The 22449-nt window shown below is 37.7% G+C and overlaps 2 protein-coding genes and 1 long non-coding RNA gene across 6 annotated transcripts; 2 read left to right on the top strand and 1 right to left on the bottom strand.

Moving 5' to 3' along the window:
• Positions 1 to 225: 225 nt before the first annotated feature.
• On the bottom strand, positions 226 to 4261 carry LOC111780017 (S-adenosyl-L-methionine-dependent methyltransferases superfamily protein). Of its 3 annotated transcripts, none has more exons than XM_087119767.1 (5): positions 4107 to 4261; positions 3275 to 3730; positions 2939 to 3183; positions 2618 to 2840; positions 226 to 372 (listed from the first exon to the last, which is right to left on the bottom strand). In XM_087119767.1, exons 2-5 carry the CDS (start codon positions 3721 to 3723, stop codon positions 324 to 326), a joined length of 966 nt encoding a protein of 321 aa, XP_086975893.1. In that variant the 5' UTR covers positions 3724 to 3730; positions 4107 to 4261; the 3' UTR covers positions 226 to 323. The 3 variants fall into 3 exon arrangements, with proteins under 3 accessions (XP_086975893.1, XP_023516030.2, XP_023516031.2); XM_023660262.2 differs by having other exon boundaries at positions 227 to 372; positions 3275 to 3766; XM_023660263.2 differs by lacking the exon at positions 226 to 372 and having other exon boundaries at positions 2507 to 2840; positions 3275 to 3766.
• LOC111780015 (uncharacterized) lies at positions 468 to 2373 on the top strand. 2 transcript variants are annotated; one of them, XM_023660259.2, is made up of 4 exons: positions 468 to 655; positions 739 to 1490; positions 1603 to 1814; positions 2035 to 2130. In XM_023660259.2, the coding sequence occupies exons 1-4, from the start codon at positions 627 to 629 to the stop codon at positions 2041 to 2043; spliced, it is 1002 nt and encodes a 333-aa protein (XP_023516027.2). In that variant the 5' UTR covers positions 468 to 626; the 3' UTR covers positions 2044 to 2130. The 2 variants fall into 2 exon arrangements, with proteins under 2 accessions (XP_023516027.2, XP_023516026.2); XM_023660258.2 differs by having other exon boundaries at positions 472 to 655; positions 2025 to 2373.
• Positions 4262 to 18732: 14471 nt separating the features above from the next.
• LOC147787338 (uncharacterized) lies at positions 18733 to 21048 on the top strand. The gene is made up of 4 exons (XR_015413849.1): positions 18733 to 18952; positions 19031 to 19112; positions 19601 to 19680; positions 20718 to 21048. It is a non-coding gene; the product is annotated as an uncharacterized LOC147787338 (long non-coding RNA).
• The last annotated feature ends 1401 nt before the right edge of the window (positions 21049 to 22449 follow it).

Here is a 22449-nt window from a genome sequence, read left to right on the forward strand (position 1 = left end):
ACAAGATTTAGAAAGCTGAAGGAAAACGTGAGATCCTACATCGATTGGAGAGAAGAACGAGTGCCAGCAATGACGATGTACCCTAAACAGAGGTGGATTATGAGATCCCACATCAGTTAGGAGAAAGATGATGCATTTTTTACAAGGACGTGAAAACTTCTCCCTAGTAGACGCATTTTTAAAACTTTGAAAAAATCTATAAAAAAAAAAGCTCAGAGAACAACATGCAATGAGCTTGTGTTAGATAGGTGAGCATACCTCTCGCCTAGCTCACTAACCCATCATTTCAAGAATCTTCTCAAACGAATGCATAATATTAGGAGTTATGTGGGCTTATCCTTTAATAATCTCTCGACATAGACCACGAGACATCTGTCAAGAGAGAATACGTGAGTTAGAAAGCAAGTGTTTTTGATATGTAGAAGAAGTAAGGAATGGGAAGAAAAGTGCCAAATTTAAAGAGAAGCGGTGGAGTAGAAACCCGCCACGTTTAACTTGGTGGCAGGCTTCTGCAGGCATTCCTTTTCCTCTGCACAATCCACCACCGCCTTCCCTTGCATTCTCTTCAACCGCCTATTCTCTCTCCCTCTCTCTCTATCCGCCATGGAAGAAGAGCTTGTTTGATTATGGCCGATGAACCACCTGAGTTCATCAGGTTTTGTTTATTTTTCTTCCTGTCTTAGCTTTAAGGATCTTTGATGTCAAGATTATGGATAAAAGTTTTCTTTGATTTGTCAGGATGGAGGGCTATCGCAGCATAGACTGGAATATGGAAGAACAACTGTCCTCCGGTGATGGCCTGAGCAGTGAAAAGATATGCTCCGCCGTGCAAAAGGGTTGCAGTCTGGGGAAGAAGCTTCTCCTCACTGGTTTAGCCATATCCTCTGTTCCTGTGGTTCTTCCTCCATTGGTTATCATGTCAGCCTTTGGAATTGCAGCCTCAATTCCCTATGGGGTTTTCCTCGCCTCTTATGCTTGTACTGAGACGATCATGAGTGTTTGGCTTCCGATTCCCCCGGCCTTGAAGCTCGACCGCGCTGACGAAGAGATTGTGGAGGAAGACATCTATGAAGATGAAGAAAAACATATGATGGAAACAGCTAAGAGAGGTGGGAATTTGGATGATTTCGATATCGATGTGGTAGTCATTCAGGGGGATGAAGAGGGCGAAACCGACATTGGAAGCAAAGGTCTGGCAGCAATTGAAGTGACCAATGTGGAATTTGAAGGAAATGGAGATATTGGAGATGAGGAAGAAGAGGAAGAAGAGTTGAAGGAAACTAGAGGTTTACTCGAAAGAATCAGGGATGAGGGGCGAAGAGACAATGGTTTTGTTGATGAAAATGGAGGTGTTGATGATGTTCGAGAGCTCGAGATTTCAATGGAGGACGAGAAACCAAGTGATTCTGTCGAAAAAAGTGTTCTAGGTTTGTTGAATGAAGTTGACTCTGCTGCTGTTTATCCTCATGCAGACTATAGAACTTCTGAAGGTAATTCATTTCTTTTGTTTATTTATTCCAAGTTACGAATTTGCAAATAATGTACGATATCTCTTTTCGGGTTGAGGATTTGAATATCTAACCTTTGTCATCGGAACTAAAGGGGTCGGGTCGGCGAAATCTAGTGATGAAACAAATGCAATAACGACATTGACAAACAAGGCAACCAAGTCTGAAGAAGCTGAGCAACTTCCTAAAGTAACAATGATTGATGTGATAGAATCTGATGAGGGTTTGTCTATATCAGCTATGACTATTGAACACAAAGTTGAGGCAAATTCTCCACATAAAGATCATAGGATGTCTTCCAATGAGGTCAGTACATAATATAAAGACATCGATTCAATCCGAATACCATGGCCTTGTTTCCTTCGTTCTTCGTTTACCGATCGAGCTAATGAATATGACTAACAAGTACTGAGTTTTAATTGATATCTGTTCTTGCCATCAACTTTGGCATACTCACTTTCTTGGGTTTGGATTGAATGTTTGAAATTCCTGAGTTTTCCCTTTTCTTTCTGCAAGGAACTATCAGGAGAGGTAAAGATAAGAGAAAAGATTGCTTCAATGAAGAAGATCGTAGGATACAAGGCTACCCCCCTCGGAACATACTTAGACGAAGTGAACGCTCTATATGCCTTCATCGGAGTCGAGCCACCTTCCCCGATGAAAGATTCTGCTAATGATGATGATATCAATCTACTTAACCAGAAGTTGCAGTTTCTCATGTCCATAGTAGGGGTCAAGTAGAGGTGTTAAAAGTTTGGCATTGAATAAGTTGCCATCGGTGCACTTTTGTTTGCCAATGGAAATATTTCCTTATGTTTGAGCTATGCACAGTTTGGTTTTGAAATTATGTACCAAATTTTGAACAGTTTTGTCTACTTTTTTCCCTCTTTCTGTTCAGTTCTTTTCATCCACAAGGGTTCTTGAATCACTCATGGGTGTTAGGAAGTGAAAAATCCAAGAGATCTATGAAATTTAAGCTTAAACGATGAAGAGTGATCAGATAAAATTATAGAACATTCAATAATTGAAATGAATATCGAAGATTCAGAGTGATGAAAAAGAACACAAAACTTCAAATCATGAACTATTATTAGTGTTATGAGAGGCACCTGAGTCTTGCAAATGTTAGATAACCAGTGTGACCTCTGGCCTCACTACATGGCCTAACCATGACCGTACTCGAATCACCATTCGTGTTGTTAGCTTCCTTTGATCTCACCCGCTTCTTGCACGGTGGAAGCTCGACAGAACCACCTCCTTCAACCTGGCTGCTCTCTGTTTTACCTTCTCGAACCTCGTAAGTCCGAAGCAATACCTCAAATGTTCTTATATCTACACAAAAGGGACGACAACAACGACGACAATAGTGAATAATACATATCAACATATCTATAGGAATGAAGGTATATAAATGGGTCATTCAGAACAACCTGTAAACTTAGATCGTAGAGTTTCGGCCGACCGTTGAACTTGCTCGATACATGGAGAGAACGAGCATAATACGCCATCTTGTTTCAGCATTCTTTCAGCTGAAGGAATGGCCAACCAAGGCTGAGGTAGATCCAAGAAAACTGAATCTGCCAATCCAACAAACTCTTCAGGAAAGCCCTGACCTTGAACATCTCTAACTCCCACGGTGACTAAGCTGGTCAAGCCAGTCTTCTCAAAATCCTCTCTGAAAAAAGAGGGAGACAAGCAAATCATCATAGAACACAATTACTCTGCAGGGTATAACTTGACAACATACAACAGATCCCAGTTCCTACCTCGCCGAGGCAGCTCTCTGTTCATGAAAATCAAACGTATAGACGTGTCCTGTAGGCGCTACAGCCCTAGCTAAAGACGTCGTCAAAGATCCACTGCCAGTCCCTGATTCTAGAATCAAACAACCAGGAACTATCTCTAAGAACATAATTACAAAACTAATGTCCGCAATGTATAGAATCTGTGTCCTGTGGCTTAGAACCAAAGTCCATAATTCAGGAGTTGGGGCTAACAAGTAAACAAAGCCACCTTTGTTACTCAACACCTTGGACCCAAATGGCTTTCCAATCCAATCAGAATGTTTAAACATACCAAACCTATTCTGAAATGTTGAATTTTCACATACTTTCACAGCCTTCATGACATCATGTCTCTCATAAACAATGACTAAATCTCCATCCCTTATAGAACGAGTGAAAGATATCTTCTTCAAGTCATCAGTTGGCAACATCCTTGATCTTCAAAAGTTCATAAAGAATCAAGAATACCAGATTCTGTCAAAATTTAGTGGAAAAACAGCAACCAAATAAAAAAATAGATCCATAGTGATCACATATCATTGAAAAATCGAAACAGTTTCAAGTTCTCTCTCGCTCTGTACACTCATTCGAAGAATCATTGAAGAATCCCATAAAGATTTTGCAAGAACTATCATATAATTCAAGTAAAAGGTGAAACCGCTAGAAACTATATCAAATCGATGCAGAAAATAACAGAGCGTTGCAAGTGTAAAATGAACCAGGGCCAATCGAAACACTAAGGAATCAATCGGCAGATAAATTAAACAATTACTGGGAAATTCTAGTGAGCTCGAACATGGAAATAAAGGAATACCTAAAGATTGAAAGTTTGGAGGAGCGGTTTGGCGTTTAGCTGCTACAGAGGGAATGCAATCGTCGGAGGGGAGGAAGTCGGAAGCTGGCGGCGGCGGTTTACTGGTACTGGAAGAAAATAAAGCGGAGGAAGACCTAAGCGAAGATTTTTTTAAAAAAAAAAAAAAAATAGAAATTTGGTAATAAGTTTCTAAAATTTTAATTTTGATAATTTAAAAAATGTTTAAATTTAAATTTTGATGGGCTAAATTTTAGCAACCGTCTATTAAAATAATTTATGGATCAGTCTCTAATTTATTTATCATGATTGGATTAATGTGTCAGCTATACTATAACTCACAATTATTCCCAATATGGTTAAATTCACATATTTTAATTATTTATATTATTTATGATACAACTCACTTACCATGTTCATTAAAATTTCAAATTGAATTTCACACCCAATTTACCAAAATTTGAATACGAAAGGATTCGAACGATTATATGATTTAATCGGTCGGGTTATATCGATGTAAAAGACACCGATTAATCATTTTTAAGAAAAATAAAATCATGCAATTTATGTCCGATGTTTTAAAATATTACTAGAGGTGTCTATTTAATCCGTGGAGTCAGATGAGAATCCCCATTTAAACAGAGAATATAAAGAGCGGGAGAGATTTTTTTCTCGTTAGCTAAACGGAATCGGAGATAAAGATTATATTTCCTATCACTGTCTTAACCTCATTTTATATCTCTGTCACGTGAATATCTTTAGACATTACATTTCAAAATTTTGACACGAGATAATATGTATTGAACTTTTGAATAATTAATGATTAATGTATCGTGGAACATCCGTTTGATGTTTGAATGACACCAAGTTTGGCGAGCTTTCATATTTTATAATGGAAGAACTTGAAACAAGTATACCCAAATTCCCTTAGGAACCCCAACTTTCGAGGTTAAGACTCGGGGTCCTACCCGACCCTTCAACAAACCTATCTTTAACTCTCTTGTCTACCCGTTACCCGTATCTTGCTTATACCTCTTCTTGGCTTTCATGCACACATTATTTTTGTTGGATGATGCATTCGGTCGTATCATGACATTCATCTATCTTAGTCTTCAAGTGATCGAATGGGCACCATTTGAGGGTCACCGCTTTACCTGTCTCTACATGAGAGTCACAACCTACCCTCTCCATAGTATGGTTTGATTTTTTTTTTTTTCGAAAATGAAACTACACGTATAAAATTAATTACCGTTCAAGATTTTGGTAATTTTTGAATGTATATATATATTGATATATATTAAAATTAATAAAATAATTTTGGGATTGATTGATCTAACGGCGGACAATCCATTACAGATTTAGAATTATTAAAGAAGTCAAATATTTAACAGAAATAATAAATTTTATAATATTTATTAAATTAAATACATTGTATTATTGGATAAACTAAAACTAATTCACATCCATATTAATTACCAACCAAATATTAATGAAAATAAAATAATTATCTTGCTGTCCTAACCCAACTTCATCCTTTGCTGGAAATTTAATTTTTTATTATTTAAAAAAATAAAATAAAATATATTTCTTATATATTCTCATTTTCCTTTCAAGTTTTAAAAAATAATTGGAGAAAAAAAAAAAAAAAGCTTCAGAAACTGGTACGAATTTCTCTCTTCTTCTTTTTATTATTATTATTATTATTATTATTATTTTATTATTATTTTTAAAAAAGTTTATCCCTTAGGTTAAACATGATTAATTACTAATTACTATTTACTAATCATTCACTTTGCTCTATTTATTTATTTATTTTTAATAATAATTTAGGTATTATTCGTTATATTTGATAGAAGAAAAGTTGGATATTGTTTAAATAAATATTTTAAGTTATTATTATTTTTTTATTTTTTTATTTTTAGTATTTTTAATACCGGATGGCTCTGGCATTCTCCTGTGTCGTGGTTACGTTACGGAATTTGAATTTGGCCTCACAGACCAATACGAGTCTTTCCAGCATGTTTTGCTCTCACTCACATGAATTCTAGGAAAAATTTTATAATTGAGCCAACCGAGAAAGGAAGTGTATTTTGTTGATATAAACAGTTATCATATTCGTAGAGTCACTCCCGTTCAGATATAGTCTTAACTTCTTTTACTCGGGTGTCACATTAACACTCCATAAATACGAAGTAATTAAAAAGAATGGAAAATTCAAAATAGATCTAGAAAGAAATATAGACTAAATTAATAAAAATACCCGTCTAAAAAATATCCTTAAAGTTTCAATTAAAAATACATTTAATTTTTTTTTAAATATTTTTATTTAAATTTTAAAAATACTATATATGGTATTAAAGTAGTTACCTATTATAGTTAATAAATAAATATTAAAATTTATTATTATTATTATTGGAAAATATTTCAGAAAATTAATTCCAAATTAAGAGCTGACATGGCAAATGAAGAAGGTGATCCTATGGTGAGATTCACTAGGGAGACTATGCAACATGAAGTGGTAATTATCTCTACACCCTTTATTTTTATTTTTTTTTATATTCTAAACGAGCCCGTCACGTTCATTATCACTTTCGACTCGTGCAAATTAATTATTATCGGTATTAATTAATGATATTGTTGTTTGAATTTGGAGGAGCATTTGGAGGAAGGAGAATCGTCTTCTACATCAGCTACTAATTTAGTTATCGATACGGTAAAATCGAACGCATTTGAAACTGACCAGGCTGAAGCTCAATCGACAACTTTAGTACTTCCCTCGTAAGTGTATTTCTATCCCTACCTATCTCCAACTTAAAAACGCTATCAAATGAAATGATGAGTTACTGTTCATGCATGCAACTAATACTTCATCTTTAATACACCATTATCAAAACGCTATCAAATGAAATGGTGAGTATCATTTATGCATGTAATTAATACTCAATCATTTAACACATTGTTATTAGAACGCTATCTAATGAAATGGTGAGTATCATTTATGCATGTAACTAATACTCCATTGTTAACACACTGTTATCAAAATGCTATCTATGAAACAGTGAGTATCATTTATGCATGTAACTAATACTCAATTGTTAACACACTGTTATAAAAACGCTATCTAATGAAATGGTGAGTATCATTTATGCATGTAACTAATACTCCATCATTGACACACTGTTATCAAAACGCTATCTAATGAAATAGTATCATTTATGAATGTAACTAATACTCAATTGTTAACACACTATTATAAAAATGCTATCTAATGAAATGGTGAATATCATTTATGCATGTAACTAATATTCAATCGTTAACACACTGTTATCAAATGAAATGGTGAGTATCATTTATGCATGTAACTAATACTCAATCGTTAACACACTATTATCAAATGAAATGGTGAGTATCATTTATGCACGGTTATCAAAACACTATCTAATGAAATGGTGAGTATCATTTATGCATATAACCAATATTCAATCGTTAACACACTGTTATCAAATGAAATGGTGAGTATCATTTATGCATGTAACTAATACTCAATCGTTAACACACTATTGTCAAATGAAATGGTGAGTATCATTTATGCTTGTAACTAATACTCAATCGTTAACACACTGTTATCAAATGAAATGGTGAGTATCATTTGAGTATCATTTATGCATATAACCAATATTCAATCATTAACACACTGTTATCTAAATGCTATCTAATGAAATGGTGAGTATCATTTATGCATGCAACTAATACTCATCGTTAACACACTATTATCAAAACGCTACCACATGCATGATATGTGTATCTCGATAGTGTGCATGAAATGTAAGGTTAATTAGGTTTATAGGTCTGAAGCAGGAAGGGGGAGTTTGATGAGTGAGGATAATGCATACAATAATGGGGGCCAACAGGCAGGACTGGGTGCTGGGAGTTCATATTGGGGTATCAATGGGTATCAGTTTGCAGCAACCAATATGGGCTCTGAGCACTTCCCTTTGGCTGTGGCTGCTACTACTCCCACTGCCATCCACCTCTCCAACGCTCAGGTTAGTCCATGTTCCTTGTTAACTCCTTTGTGTTCTTGATCTCTAGACTAAATGGATGTATGAACTCTGCAGGAGGGTATGGGTGGTGGGAACAATCAATACCCATCAGAGTTCTTACAAACGCCATCGAGTGAACAATGGTATCCACTCAACAAGATTGATATCCAACAACAACCTTCCTCTAATCCATTTAGGTAGGTTTCAATTTGAAAATGTATTTAGGATAAAACAATACTGTGAGATCCCGCATCGGTTGGAAGGAGGAATGAAGCATTTCTTATAAGGGTGTGGAAACCTCTCCCTAGTAGATGTGTTTTTAAAAAACTTGAGGGGAAGTTCGAGAGGAAAAGTTCAAAGAGGACAATTAGTGGTGGGTAGTGTGCCACCGAGAACGTTGGCCCCCCAAGGGGGTGGATTGTGAGATCTCACATTGGTTGAAAAAGAGAACCAAACCTTATAAGGGTGTGGAAACCTCTCCTTTGTAGATGAGTTTTAAAAACATTGAGGGGAAGCTCGAAAGGGAAAGTTCAAAGAGGACAATATCTCCTAGCGGTGAGCTTGAGTTGTTACAAATAGTATCAGAGCCAGACATCGGGCGGTGTGCCAGCGAGAACGCTAGCCCCCAAGGGGTGGATTGTGAGATCTCACATCGGTTGGAAAGGAGAATTAAACATTTCTTATAAGAATGTGGAAACCTTTCCTGAGTAGATGCGTGTTAAAAACCTTGAGAGGAAACTCGAAAGGGAAAGTTCAAAGAGGACAATATCTTCTAGTGGTGGGCTAGGGTTGTTACAAATAGTATCAGAGCCAGACAGCGGGCGGTGTGCCAGCATTCGTTGGCCCCCAAGAGGGTGGATTGTGAGATCTCACATAAGTTAGAAAGCAGAACGAAACATTCCTTATAAGGGTGTGGAAACCTCTACTTAAAAGATGCGTTTTAAAAACCTTGAGAGGAGAACAATATCTGTGTTAGCAGTAGGCTTGGGCTGTTACAAATGGTATCAGAGCCAGAAACCGAGCGGTGTACCAGTGAAGACGCAGGCCCCCAAAGGGGTGGATTGTGTGATCTCACATCGGTTGGAAAGAGGAACGTAACATTCCTTATAAGGACGTGGAGATCTCTCTCTAGCAGACACGTTTTAAAAACTTCGAAGAAAATCTCGAAATGAAAATTCTTAAAAGGACAATATTTAGGTAAGTACAAATACTCTAATTTTATCATCTTTTTATCTTATCAATTGTTTCAGGTCGGAAGAAATACAATTTCAAGGACTACTAAACCAAGGACCATCAAATGGCACCTTTTACTCAAATGGTCTCTCAACCATCCAATTTCCTCAGGTTCGTCTCTCGATTAGCTTCATCGTTCAAGTCACGGACCAACACTTACTCATAGAATTCTACGAAACATTTTAGCTATGATTACTAGCTATGGTTCATGACCTTCAATTTTACTCGAAATCAAGTCATTCTCATAATAAAAGCTTCTTCGACAACGTAAAACAACTAATCGAATAAATCGAGATCGCTCGAACCACAACTTTCAAAAGGGTTTCTTAATTTTCTCTAGAAGATAACATTTTCTTTGATATATATATCTATCTTCATTGCAGACAAGATTGAATTTGCAAGATGGGCTGCCATCACCTTCCAATCTTCACCTCTCAAGGAATTGGATTTCTGAAGGCAATGGCTTGAGCAATGCTACCACCCCTCCAACTTCAAGGTGCTTCCTATCTTAATTTTAGTTCCGATTTATTAAACGTAAGTTTAAAGATCTATTAGACACAATATCACTAAGAGCCGAAATATATTGTCCGCTTTAGCTCGTTACCTATAGCCGTTCAGCTTCATGGTTTTAAAATGCTTCAATTACAGGGAGGTTTCTAGACCCTTATACAAGGAATGATTTGTTTCCCTCTCGAACCAACGTGGAATCTCATACTTAGAGACTAAATTTGTAATTTATCTATTTTGATAGTCTTAGTTTGATAAAATTGAAGTTTCGAAACAGATCACCACAGAATAGAAATGCAGTTTATGACCCAACATATGAGTCGATGGGACTACCTGTAGATCCTCATTTACGCATGTTTCTGGCGAGACGTGATCCAACAGGTAATATCAATTTACCTGTTATTTTCTTACTACTTGGAATGTTTCGATTCGGTTTTATCTTTTATGTATCGAACGCCTTTTTATTCAAATTTAATGTGGATGCATTCTCCTTTCTTAAATTTGATTTTCAGGCGATGAGATATGAGAAGTGAGAAGCATCAACCCGCCACATTTTCCTTCATAAGTTGAGTCCGTCATTGGTATGAGTCAATAAGCTCGACTAATTTAGAGCGGAACATTAAGCATTAGAAATAATTACATGTGTATACTATAAGTGCATTGTTAACACATGATTTAGTCTTTGCACAATTTATTAATCATGGAGCATTTGTAGTAGAAGTTATTAATCGTTAAGCATTTCTAAGAGAAATTATTGACGGTTAAGCATTTTTAGAAGAAGAATTGTTAGTATTTTTCTCTTCACACAGCTATCAGTTGTACGTTTCGTTTCGAAGTCATTGTGATCAAAGTATTTTTTTTAATACAAAGTGTTTTTTTGTAAGTGAATATGTGAGATCTCATATTTATTGAAGAGGGGAATGAAGTATTTCTTATAAGGTTGTGGAAACATCTTCCTAATAGACGGGTTTTAAAACCGTAAGGCTGACAACAATATGTAACGAGCTAAAGTAGACAATATCTATTAGCAGTAGGCTCGGGCTGTTACAGTTGATATCAGAGTCTGACACCAAGTAGTGGGATAGTGAAGACGCTGGCCTCAAAGAGAGGTGAATTGTGAGGTCCCATATGAGTTGGAGAGAGGAACGAAACATTCCTTATAAGAGGGGTGAAACATCTCCCTAATATATGCATTTTAAAACTGTGAGGATAACACTGATACGTCGAAGAATACATTTCACCTTTGGTTTGATGGTCGAAGTGTGGCACCCACTTGTCGACAAAGAAAGTAGCTTGTTCTTGATTTGGACACCACAAAAACAAACACCAATATATCAAGATCGATCGCGCTCACACATTCACAAACAGAAATTACACAGAGACAGATTTACGTGGTTCGAAGAGAAGAAATTTTCCTACATCCACGAGTGGTGGCCAATCACTATAACCAAAGTGTTTACAAGTGTATTTCTCACACTCTCATACTACAAAGTCTCTCTTACAAAGTCGTCTCAATTGCCTCTAAACAAATACAAAATAATAATGACTTCACATGACTTACTACATACCTCAAAACAATGCTAGACAAGTCTTTATAGAGGCATAACAATACTAATTCTTATAAATGAACTAAATGACTAAAGACAATTTAGAGATCACGACACATATGAACATAAAATCCAAGAGGTTTCTATCACTAGGACCCATAGAGCTGAATGAATATAGAAAGACCACACAGACATCCGGGTGCTCTATCAATGATACCAATTCAACACCAAATGGATATTATTCATGTAAGCATTTTTCTGCTGGCTCGTGTTCTTCCTATTTGATTGCAAAATCCAAGTCTCACAATCATGACTTGGGTTTCTACGATACATCATTTGGGAACACTAATTTGGTGATGAAGGCAGTTGGTTGTAGCTGTGGTGGGGGTCATTTGTATGGGAATATCACGGAATATAATACTACGAGTGGTGATAGTTATGAAACAATAGCCAATCATGTTTTTTATGGCTTCACCAGCTGTTCTATGTTGAGAAGCTTTAACCCCAACCATTCTATTGATATCAATGCTTCCTCAACAGAAGGAATTAGTGTTGAAGTTCCGTTGAGATGCGCTTGTCCTACCCAGGATCAGAAGAATGTTGGGATTCACTCATTGGCTGTGTATATGGTACAACCAAATGAGAGCATTACATCAATAGCCAGGGATTTGTTGGTTGACAAAGACACCATTTTGGATGCAAACATGCTTTCCAATACAACCCAACTCTACCCATTTACGCCTCTCTTGGTTCCGTTGAACACATACGAGACTTGCAAAATCGACCCATCTAACTCAGACGCCTGTGTATCTCAGTATTTGGAGTGGTATCTCAAATATGCTGCTACTATTGGTGGCATCATCTTCATTGCAATTGGTCCGTCTCTTTCTCTTGCCTTGTTTACAATTTTTGTATGATTATTACTATTTTGTTTTTTTATCATCTTTTATCATCCATCAAGTATTCCTTATCCAAATCGTCTTTGGAGTGCTAGCCCTCCACAATGTTATAATATTGTCCATGTGGGACTACTCCTTAGCTCGAACCAAAGTTTGTTCGACACTTCAGAATTCTATTGACATGACTAAACTAAGGGCATGACTCATGAGAGTGAGAAAAGAAGCTGCAATTTTGTTTGTTTGTTTTTTTTTTTTTTTTTTTAAGAGGGAGCTCAAAGAGATTTAAGATATAGTAGCTAAAACCAATATCGTTCAACTCTCAATTCCTAAGTTTGATGGCCATTATGATCATTGGTCTATACTTCCGGAAAATTTTCTTCGCTCAAAGGAGTATTGGTCTTTGGTGGAGACCGAAAGTCCTACCGCAGCAGAAGGAGTGTAGAGTACCGAAGCACAACAAAGACAATATCATACTAGAAGCTGAAAGATTTGAAGGTTAAGAATTATTTATTCAAAGTCATTGATCGAACTATTATGGAAACGATCCTTAGTATAGATACTGTCAAACAACTTTGGGACTCTATGATGAAGCAAAAGTACTAGGGTTCACAAGAGTCAAAAGAGCACAACTCGAAGCTCTTAGGAAAGAGTTTGAAGTCTTACAAATGAAGGAGGGTGAGAGTGTTGGTGCATATTTTGCTCGAAATCTCACCATTACAAACAAGATGAAAATTCATAGCGAAAACATGAAACAAGTGGTGATTATTGAAAAAATCTTGAGATCAATGACGTCAAGATTTGACTATGATATATATTCGATTGAAGAGTTGAATAACTTAGACACTTTAACCATCAATGAATTACAAAGCAGCTTGTTGGTACATGAGCAAAGACTTAATGGACGTGTAGGTAATGAACAAGCATTAAAGGTGACATACAATACTAGACTCGGTGGAAGAGGAGGTGATCGAGCTCGTGAAGCTTTTCGAGGTAGAGGTAGAGAAAGAGGAAGAGGAAGAGGTAGACATTCATTCAACAAAACTACAGTTGAGTGTTATAAGTGTCATCAATTAGGACACTCTAGATATGAGTGTCCTCAGCGGGAGAAGGGAGCAAATTATGCTGAGCTTGAGGAGGAAGAAGAAATGTTGTTGATGTCATATGCGGGGCTCAATCAATCAAGGAGGGAAGATGTTTGGTTCCTTGATTCGGGGTGTACTAATCATATGTGTGCAAATAAGAAATGGTTCTCAGATCTTGATGAGGAATTTCGACAATTTGTGAAGCTTAGAAATAATTTCAAGATGGCGGTGCTGGGGAAAGGTAACATTAGATTGCAAGTTGCTAGAGTCACTCAGGTAATCACTAATGTTTTCTATATACCTAAGTTGAAAAACAACCTATTAAGTCTTGGAAAATTGTAAGAAAGAAGTGTATCAATCTTGATACAACATGGAGAATGCAAAATTTATCATCCCAAGAAGGGGCTCATTATGCAAACAACAATATCTGCAAATAGGATGTTCATATTACTTGCAAGAATCATGCCACAAACCGCCATTTGTTTCCAAAAAATTACAGAAGATAACACTCATCTTTGGCACCGCAGATATGGACATCTAAGCTTCAAAGATTTGAGAACATTGCAACATAAGCAAATGGTGAGAGGGTTACTCCAATTGAAAGCATCGGCTAAAATATGCACTGATTGCATAGTGGGAAAGCAACATAAGGATGTATTTCCTAAGAGAAGTTTATGGAGAGCAACACAAAGGATGCAACTGGTACATATGTCTTCTGTGAACCCATCAAACCTCTTTCCAACATTAAGAAGAGATATTTTATAAGCTTTATTAATGGTTACAGCCGCAAGGTATAGATATATTTTCTGCTGAAAAATCTGAAGCCTTTACTATCTTCAAGAATTTCAAAAATCTTGTTGAGAAAGAGACTGAAGATTTTATTTGTTGTCTAAGCACAGATAGGGGTGGACAGTTCAACTCTCACGAGTTCAATATTTTTTGCAAAACTAATGGCATTAGTAGACAACTTAGCAGCCTACACTCCCCAACAAAATGGTGTAGCTGAGCGCAAAAACAAAACAATCATGAACATGGTTATAAGTGTATTGTCAGAGAAGCAAGTTCCAAAGAATTTCTGGCCAGATCCAGTAAATTGGACAGTGCACATGTTCAACAGAAGTCCTTTCGAGTTTTTGGATGCATTGGCCATGTTCATGCATCAGACAGTAAGAGAAAGAAGTTAGATGATAAAAAATTTGAGTGTATCCTGCTAGAGATGAGTAAAGAGTCTAAAGCATATAGACTTTGTGACCTAGTGTCCAACAATATAGTTGTAAGTAGAGATGTGATTTTTGAAAAAAATAAGTGTTGGAATTGGGGGACAAGTAATGAAGAAGCTAAACTTGATACTCTTGAATGGGAAGATAGTGATATAGAAGGAAGCAAACATGACCAAAGTGAGGAAGAATATGAAGAGGAGGTGGTACAGAAGAAGAAGGGGAAGTTAGTATATCGTTCAGTGAGTCATCTGAATCAAATTCTTCAACATCTGAAGAAAGCACATCCGAAGTGAGGAACAAGATAGCATCGTTATGGATGGAAGATTATGTGAGCGGGGAAGAATTTTTTGAAGTAGTTGAGCACAACAATTCAGTGCTATTAACATCAACTACAGATCCGACTATCTTTAAAGAAGCTGTACAAAGTTCAAAATGGAGAGTTGTAATGGACTTGGAGATAGCAACCATCCAACAAAATGAGACTTGGGAGTTGATAAATTTGCCTAAAGGGAATAAGGAAGATTGGAGTAAAGTGAGTTTTCAAAACCAAACTCAACGAAAATGGCGACGTTGACAAGTATAAGGCTTGGTTGGTAGTAAATGGTTATGCACAACAACATATAGACTATACCGAGGTGTTTGCACCTGTGGCTAGGTGGGATACTATTCGAATAATAATTGCTTTAGCAGCTCGGAATAGTTGGAACGTGTATCAACTTGATGTGAAAAGTGCTTTCTTATATGGAGAATCAAAAGCAGTGTTTGTTGAGCAACCACAAGGTTATGAGAAAAAAGATCAAGAATACAAGGTATACAAACGAGAGAAGGCATTATATGGCCTTAAACAAGCCCCACGTGCATGATACAGTCAAATTGAAGCACATTTTGTCAAAAAAGGATTTGAGAGGTGCAACTGTGACCATACTTTATTCATACAAATAGGAGATGGAGGTAAAATTTTGATGGTTAGTCTATATGTTGATGATCTAATTTTTACGAGAGCATGTTTGTTAAGTTCAAGAATTCTATGAAACTTGAATTTGAAATGACTAATTTGGGAAAAATGAAGTATTTTCTCGTGTAGAGATTTTACAAAACCCTGAAAGGCATTTATATTAGTCAAAGAAAGCAAGCAAAAGAAGTTTCGGAGAAGTTTAGGATGGAAAAAAATAATGGTGTGAAAAGTCCTATTGTTCCTCGGGTTGGATTGACAAAGGATGAAGAAGAAGCCAAGGTTAATGCTACCATGTATAAACAATTGATTGGAAGTTTTATGTATCTAACTGTAACAAGGCTGAATTTAATGTATGTAGTGTCTCTCATTAGCAGATTTATGGCAGGTCCAACTAAGTTGCATTTGCAAGCTGCAAAAAGGGTGTTGAGATACTTAAAAGGTACGGTAGATTTTGGAGTTCTTTATCGAAAAAGGGTAATAGAGAGTTGATAGCATATAATGACAGTGATTATGCAGGAGATATAGAGGATAGGAAAAACACTTCTGGTTATGTGTTTTTACTAATTAATGGAGTCTTGGTCCTCCAAAAAAACACTACTGGCTTCGACGCCGTAGGGGTAGACTCCATGGCTGCTGCAGGTTCGGCTTCATCCTTTTGGCCTCAAAATCATCCTTCACAGGCTCCTTTGCCATACTTTGTACATACAACCTCACCTTCTCCAACACAATCAGTTTTCCCTTAGCCAACATAGTCTCTTTCATTTTCTTCCCAATCAACCCTTCATCCTTCACAGATTCCCTAACCTCAGGATCCTCATCAACGTTCTCATTGGAAATATTTAGAATCTCGACAAGCCCATTGACCTTCTGCAGAGATTTACCTTCAGAATTCGGACGCCGCATTGGCCTCTTCTCCAACCAAGTCGCCACTGGCTTCCTTGCCAAAATCGGCTCCTTAGCCCACTATGGTGACTCTTCCGGCAGACGTGGCTTCCTCTCTGTTCATTGGAACTTCACCACCTATTATGGCGCCGACTACTTCTCCACCGGCTCCGCCTACTGCTCCTTCGAAGTCACCAGCGCAAACTCTAATTACAAAATATGCTCAAAATATTCTCACTCGTGCTCATTTCTCGATAGCAAACCAGTCCACAAGGCTCATAACTCATTCCGTCTCCGCCCCTCTCTTCATTTCTTCGTCAAAAATACACCCAAAGTCCGCATTCTCAGTTTCTGCCCTCTTCTTCCTCTCTTCTTTATAGCCACCATTGAACCTGTTCTCTTTGCCTCTTGCCATTTTCTCATAATAGGGTCATTGCCCTAATTCTGAGCCTCTACCTTGCCTCTCTATAGTCCACACCGTATGGTTGTTTCTCAACACCCGATTGCCGATGGTTCTTCTTTCTCCGTTTCCATACTCTCTCTCTCTCGTTTCATTCCCATTCCATTTTTAACAGCAATTTTTATACCTTCCAATGTTGGATTTGCACGAATTCTTATGGGAATTTTCCATTCTCTGTCTGCCTTTTTGTTCCATTCGCGGCTCGACCAAGGCCCTTCCAATGGTTCTCTCTCTATTCTCCTTCTTCCTCTTGGTTTCCCTACCTACTTGCCTACTTCGTGGGTTAGACATATTCTCGTCAGAGCCAAGACAGCATCACCGCTACCTGATGATCCCTCTAAAGTGATGGCCAAGAAAATACTATGTCGCTCAACCAGACGTCTCCTCCGAACTAGGTTGCTGACATCTTCACAAGAAGTGTTTCTCAACCTCTCTTTGAATTACCAAATCCAAGTTTCACGTTGTTTAAATCTGACGCTTAGCTTGGGGGTGTTAGAGAATATTTAATCCTGAATTACATTTTACCATATATATCATATTTGACTTTTTATTACCTGCAAATGCCTTATATGATTAAACAAAATTTAGCCTCCCATTGATAGATTTTTGGGTTCCATTACCACTTACCACTTATCACATATATCATAATTCCCTTTTATTATAGACAAATATCTTTGTGTCCACCCAAGCTAGTGGAATTGGAATGTGTTTTTGCTGTTGCGGCTGCGTCGGACAACGACTATTCATCAATAGAAGAAGTCGCAAACTTCATAAGAAGAAGTTTTTTAGGCAAAAGGGAGGCCTTGTATTGCAGCAAAAGCTACTAGAAGATAATGAGAGGGTCAAAATATTCTTACAGGAAGAACTTGAAGAAGCAACTCATAATTACAGCCAAACTAGATTTCTTGGTCAAGGAGGGTTTGGTGCAGTTTACAAAGGGATACTCCATGATAACACTATTGTTGCAGTCAAAACATCCTACCATATTTGCAAGAAATGAGGATCGAAATCTATTAGAGGACTTCATTGCATTGGAAAATGGTAAGGAGGTTGTTGGAATTGTGGATAGTGCAATAGCCAAAGATGAAGAAACGATGGAGGGTGTTAACTTGGTGGCAAAACTCACGGCCAAATGTTTAAGAGAAAATGGGAAAGAGAGGCCTACAATGAAACAAGTGTATTTACAACTAGAGGGATTGAGGAAGGCTCAAACTCAACGTTGTTCAACAATTGTTGAAGAAAGCCAATCAATTGGAAGCTATTCATTTTGCTCTATGGCTCCTAGTACTGACCATCTTCCAAGATGACAACTTCGACATATTAGATCTCTTCGATTTTATGTTTCATTGTGTCGTGGTTTAATGATATTTAGTTTTGAATTATAGTTTATTATATGTGTGATATTTAGGTTTATGTTAGTACTGACTTTTTAATATGTTGTATCTATTATTGCTCTTTCCATATCATTTGTAACTTAGTTGATCCTATCACAAGATATTTCCCTATAATAAACCGTCAAATATGATACATATGATAAACCATAATTTAAGTTTAAATATCACTTTAAATTATCTTTTTTATTATTATTATTATTTTTTTTTTGTGGGTTCTTTGTGTATTGAAACGTTATGGAAAGTGATGGATCTTAATTTCCAACTTTGAATGGTTCAAATTATGAAACAAGTCTCTCCAAACTAATTGACTTGACTAGTTGCTCATTAATTGTAATACTCCAAAAAAAAAAAAAAAGTCAAGAGAGGGGGTAAGTTTGCCCCTCCAACCACGAAAGGGGTCCAAATGAAACTCGTCCAGAGTCTTGCAGAAAAAGAAATAGTGAGAGAAACAGGTAGAGAGAACCTAGAGAGAGGAGAAAGAATGAACCGCCGGAAGACTCACCGAAAACTACCATCGGAGCCTACTCCGGTCGAGATCATGATGCAAGGATCCTTTCTTGGAAGGAAAAAGAGAATGTGGGTGGTCGGAGTTCCCATTTTTCATTAAGAAATCGGAAAACCTACAAGGTAAGATCTTGAACGCTTTCTCAGATCTACGGTTTTCCTTTGTGAATCAAGATCTGAAATCTTGATATATTCATCTAGGAACAACTCTACGCACGATCTGTGAAGAAGTTTGGCCGAGATCTCAACTCGAAGGCGGAGATCCGAGAGTCGTCCGAGAACGGTGAGCGAACTTCCGACGTTCTGAACTCGTCTAGTAGTCAAGCAAAAAAATTACAAAAAAAATATTAGGAGAAGGAAGAAGAAAATCGGAAAAGGGGATTGTGTTTCGGTTTTCAGAGGACAGAGAAGAAAGAAGAAAGAAAAAAAAAAGAAAAAAAAAAGAAGGGCGGCCAACGAGCGGCGGAGGGCGGCGACAGGCGCCGGACACGTGTCGACCATCGGCTGGAGCAACGCAGCTCCAGCGAGGCGTCGACACGTGTCGCCTGCAAGCCAGGCCGAACCGCAAACGCGAGCCGAGCCGATCGGACCGGACCGGACCGACCGACCCGCGACTACGCGGAAGTGGGCGCGCGTGCAGCCTGCGACTGGCGCCTTCCCGCGCGCTGCTGGCGCGTGAGCGCGCGTGGAACAGCCAATTTGGCCCGGTTGTTTTCTGTTTGCCTGATTTTTGTCTCGGTTCCATTTCTAATACTGTTCTTATGTGAATAGGGATCTAATTTAAAGAAATCAGTATTTTTGGACACCTCACGGGCAAAGAAACGCTAGCAAAAAGGGCACTCGTCAACCAGGTAAGTAACCACCCGGTATTTAGGAAGAAATACTTGTAGGGTTCGCTTGGATTGTATATATGCATGTTAGTAATTTTGCCTTAAATTAGCTCTCCATGAATGAGATTAGTCAGATTGATTGTTATGATGTGTTGGGTGAATTATCTGAGTGTTGCTTGTACGCCTCAAGCTTCCGTTGTACGTTTGCATGCGTTTAATTTATGTTGGAATTGTGTATTCCGTGTTCCGGGTGCTCGATGGATGAATTTGCCCCATTGAGCGCGAACTTCGTGTTCTAGGTGCTGGATGGAGGCCATTGCCCCATTGAGCCGGCGTGCCTAGTTTGCATGAATATTAGGATGTTAGAAGACGGTTGCATGCACACTCCGTTATTTCCTAGTACCCATTTCTATGATAAGCCTAGGGGTTACTGTTAGGAGCGATATGTCGCTCTAGCCAGACTTAACTTTCCCCTAAGAACTTAGTTGATTACCATGGCAACAAGGTACCTCAACTTTCCCCTAAGAACTTAGCTGATTACCATGGCAACAAGGTACCTCAGAAGTGTTCATAAATTGCTAGTCTGAGAACGGTATCTATAGCTTCGTGGGAGGACCAAGTGTCCCTGATCAGTCCTTACTGCTCTTAGCCATTTCGCATGGGAAATGTGTCCCCACGTCGTACAGCCCATTAGCTGCATGGGAACGGGTTTGGTCGCGCCCCCCATAGGAGGACTATATGGGCGTAGGGGTATTCAGCACACCCCTAGGCTAGATACCATGTAGTCCTAGATAGCCATATAGAGGTAGCGCCTCATAGAGAGATACTGACCATATTAGCTTAGCATAAGGAACCTCTAGACGTCTAATAAAAGGACAATGAACCGGTGTAACCCAAAGGGCAAGCTCCAAGGGACTAAAATTAGAACCAGATGTCCTAGAACCGAATTAGAAAACCGTGGCAACCTATTAAATTAAGATGCGAAGAGAGCCTACAAGTAGGTGGCTTACTAAGTATAATTTTTATACTCATCCCGTTCTCCTTTATTTCTTTCTCAGGTGTTCGCTAGCTGTTGGTCGAGGTAGAGGAGCGTTCGAGAGTTGTGCGGTCACAGAGGGGGTTGTTCCGGAGCGTCAGTCCCTTTACGGTCTTTTGGAGTCTTTTGTATTTCATTTTATATTTGCAATTTCTTTTGTAATAATTTCGAAACAAAATTTCTCTCTTTTGTTTTAATTCATTAGTATTTTTATCTTGTTACCTTACTTTTCTTTTCTTTTCTTTTATTTTCTTTTTGTTTGTTTTCGATTTCGTCTCTTTAGTCACGATTTGGTTTTTCGAAGCCTCGAAAATCGGGTCGTGACATTAATATTTTTTTTTGTAGTTAAATTCTTTTTTTCCGTAAGAATTTAGTTTGTGTACTTCCAAATTCGATACAATTTGGTTATTAAAGTATAGAAAGTAAAATATCATTTACTTGTCCTTCAAAACCTCAAAATTCTAATGGGTTTTCCTCCTTATGCTACAATCAAATATGAGTATCGGACCCATTGCTAGGGATTTTAGGGTCGAGGAAGATATAAAGTAAAGAAAGATTCATGACAAAAGAAAGAGGATCTTTGTAATACAAGACAATTCAACAAAGATAAAACATTGACCTATTTATTGTTCCTATTATTTTAGGTCTCTATACTACTAAAACAACTCACTTTCTTCCAACAAAGATAAAACATTGAAGTATTGATTCTGAAAAGTATTACTTATAGGGATCGTCTGGATATGTATGCATGCTAGTATGACGAAACTCTAGGTTGATAGATTTGATATAACATTAACCTAGGACGATTGGATAAGCATGAGATTAGTCTCACTAGTTGTTGGCATAACTTAATTTTTCTATGTGTGTTGTGATGGACTGTTTTTCTACTACTTGTACATAATTATGTTGAAACGGTGAATGAGAAATTGTGTATCTACTCTCTGGGCGTTTGATGGATGTTATCGCCCCGTTGAGCATGTGTGACTGTATATTAGTTCCAGGTGATTGAATGTGTGACTTCTCCCTAAAGAGAATAAGTAGTAGAAACAATTTAAAACTAGGGTGAAAGCGTTAGTTGGGCTAGATTGTGAACTAGGATGGGACGCCTTCAATAGTCCGAGCGCAATGGAATCGTGAGAGACAATCAAAGGGTGTGACTCTATTGCTCCTAATCGATCCAGACTTGGAAAGTCGAAATTGAGAAACCTAGAGATGTGAATCCATGCCAAGACTGTCAAACCATCCTAGAGATCTAGAAGACCACCACGACAACCTTGGATAACAAAAGTAGTCTCCTAGGCTTATAGCATCTAGTACAATGTCTATAAAGCTTTCACTTTCCTTTCCACTCCAGTACGTCACCGTTGAGCTAGGCCCGAGGTTGGTTAAAGACGTATGACTTGATAGTTTGTAGGTTTACTCTATATAAAAGATTCGTCTTGTGGGAGGGTGTTGATCATGCAGGTAGTTAGTGGTTATCCTACACGATGGATTCGTCTTGTGGGAGAGCGTTGATCATGCGAGTAGCCAATCAATAAAAGAAGATTTTTCATACCTGTTGGGCACAGGTGTTACGGTCCCACTAAACAACATTGAATTCTCACTAACAATGCGTCAAAGTTGTAGCCTCATTGTGTGTAGCTTATTTTTGGTGGGGTTTTCGTAGAATCTTCAAAGGAAGAAAGGAGAAATGACCATGCTAAATCTAAGAAGCTTTTTGAGTTGGATGGAACTTCAAATATAACTTTTTGGTT

Source organism: Cucurbita pepo, chromosome 18 (assembly GCF_057944985.1).
Source record: "Cucurbita pepo subsp. pepo isolate OVF chromosome 18, ASM5794498v1, whole genome shotgun sequence".
Classification (NCBI taxonomy): domain Eukaryota; kingdom Viridiplantae; phylum Streptophyta; class Magnoliopsida; order Cucurbitales; family Cucurbitaceae; genus Cucurbita; species Cucurbita pepo.

Coding starts and splice junctions, on each gene's coding strand:
- LOC111780017 (XM_087119767.1), bottom strand. CDS start 3,723: ATGTTGCCAACTGATGACTTGAAGAAGATATCTTTCACTCGTTCTATA. Junction 3,184..3,274: donor CAGAGAGCTGCCTCGGCGAG/GTAGGAACTGGG, acceptor CTCTTTTTTCAG/AGAGGATTTTGAGAAGACTG. Junction 373..2,617: donor CTAACATTTGCAAGACTCAG/GTGCCTCTCATA, acceptor CTCTCTTGACAG/ATGTCTCGTGGTCTATGTCG.
- LOC111780015 (XM_023660258.2), top strand. CDS start 627: ATGGCCGATGAACCACCTGAGTTCATCAG. Junction 656..738: donor GAACCACCTGAGTTCATCAG/GTTTTGTTTATT, acceptor TTGATTTGTCAG/GATGGAGGGCTATCGCAGCA. Junction 1,491..1,602: donor AGACTATAGAACTTCTGAAG/GTAATTCATTTC, acceptor TCGGAACTAAAG/GGGTCGGGTCGGCGAAATCT.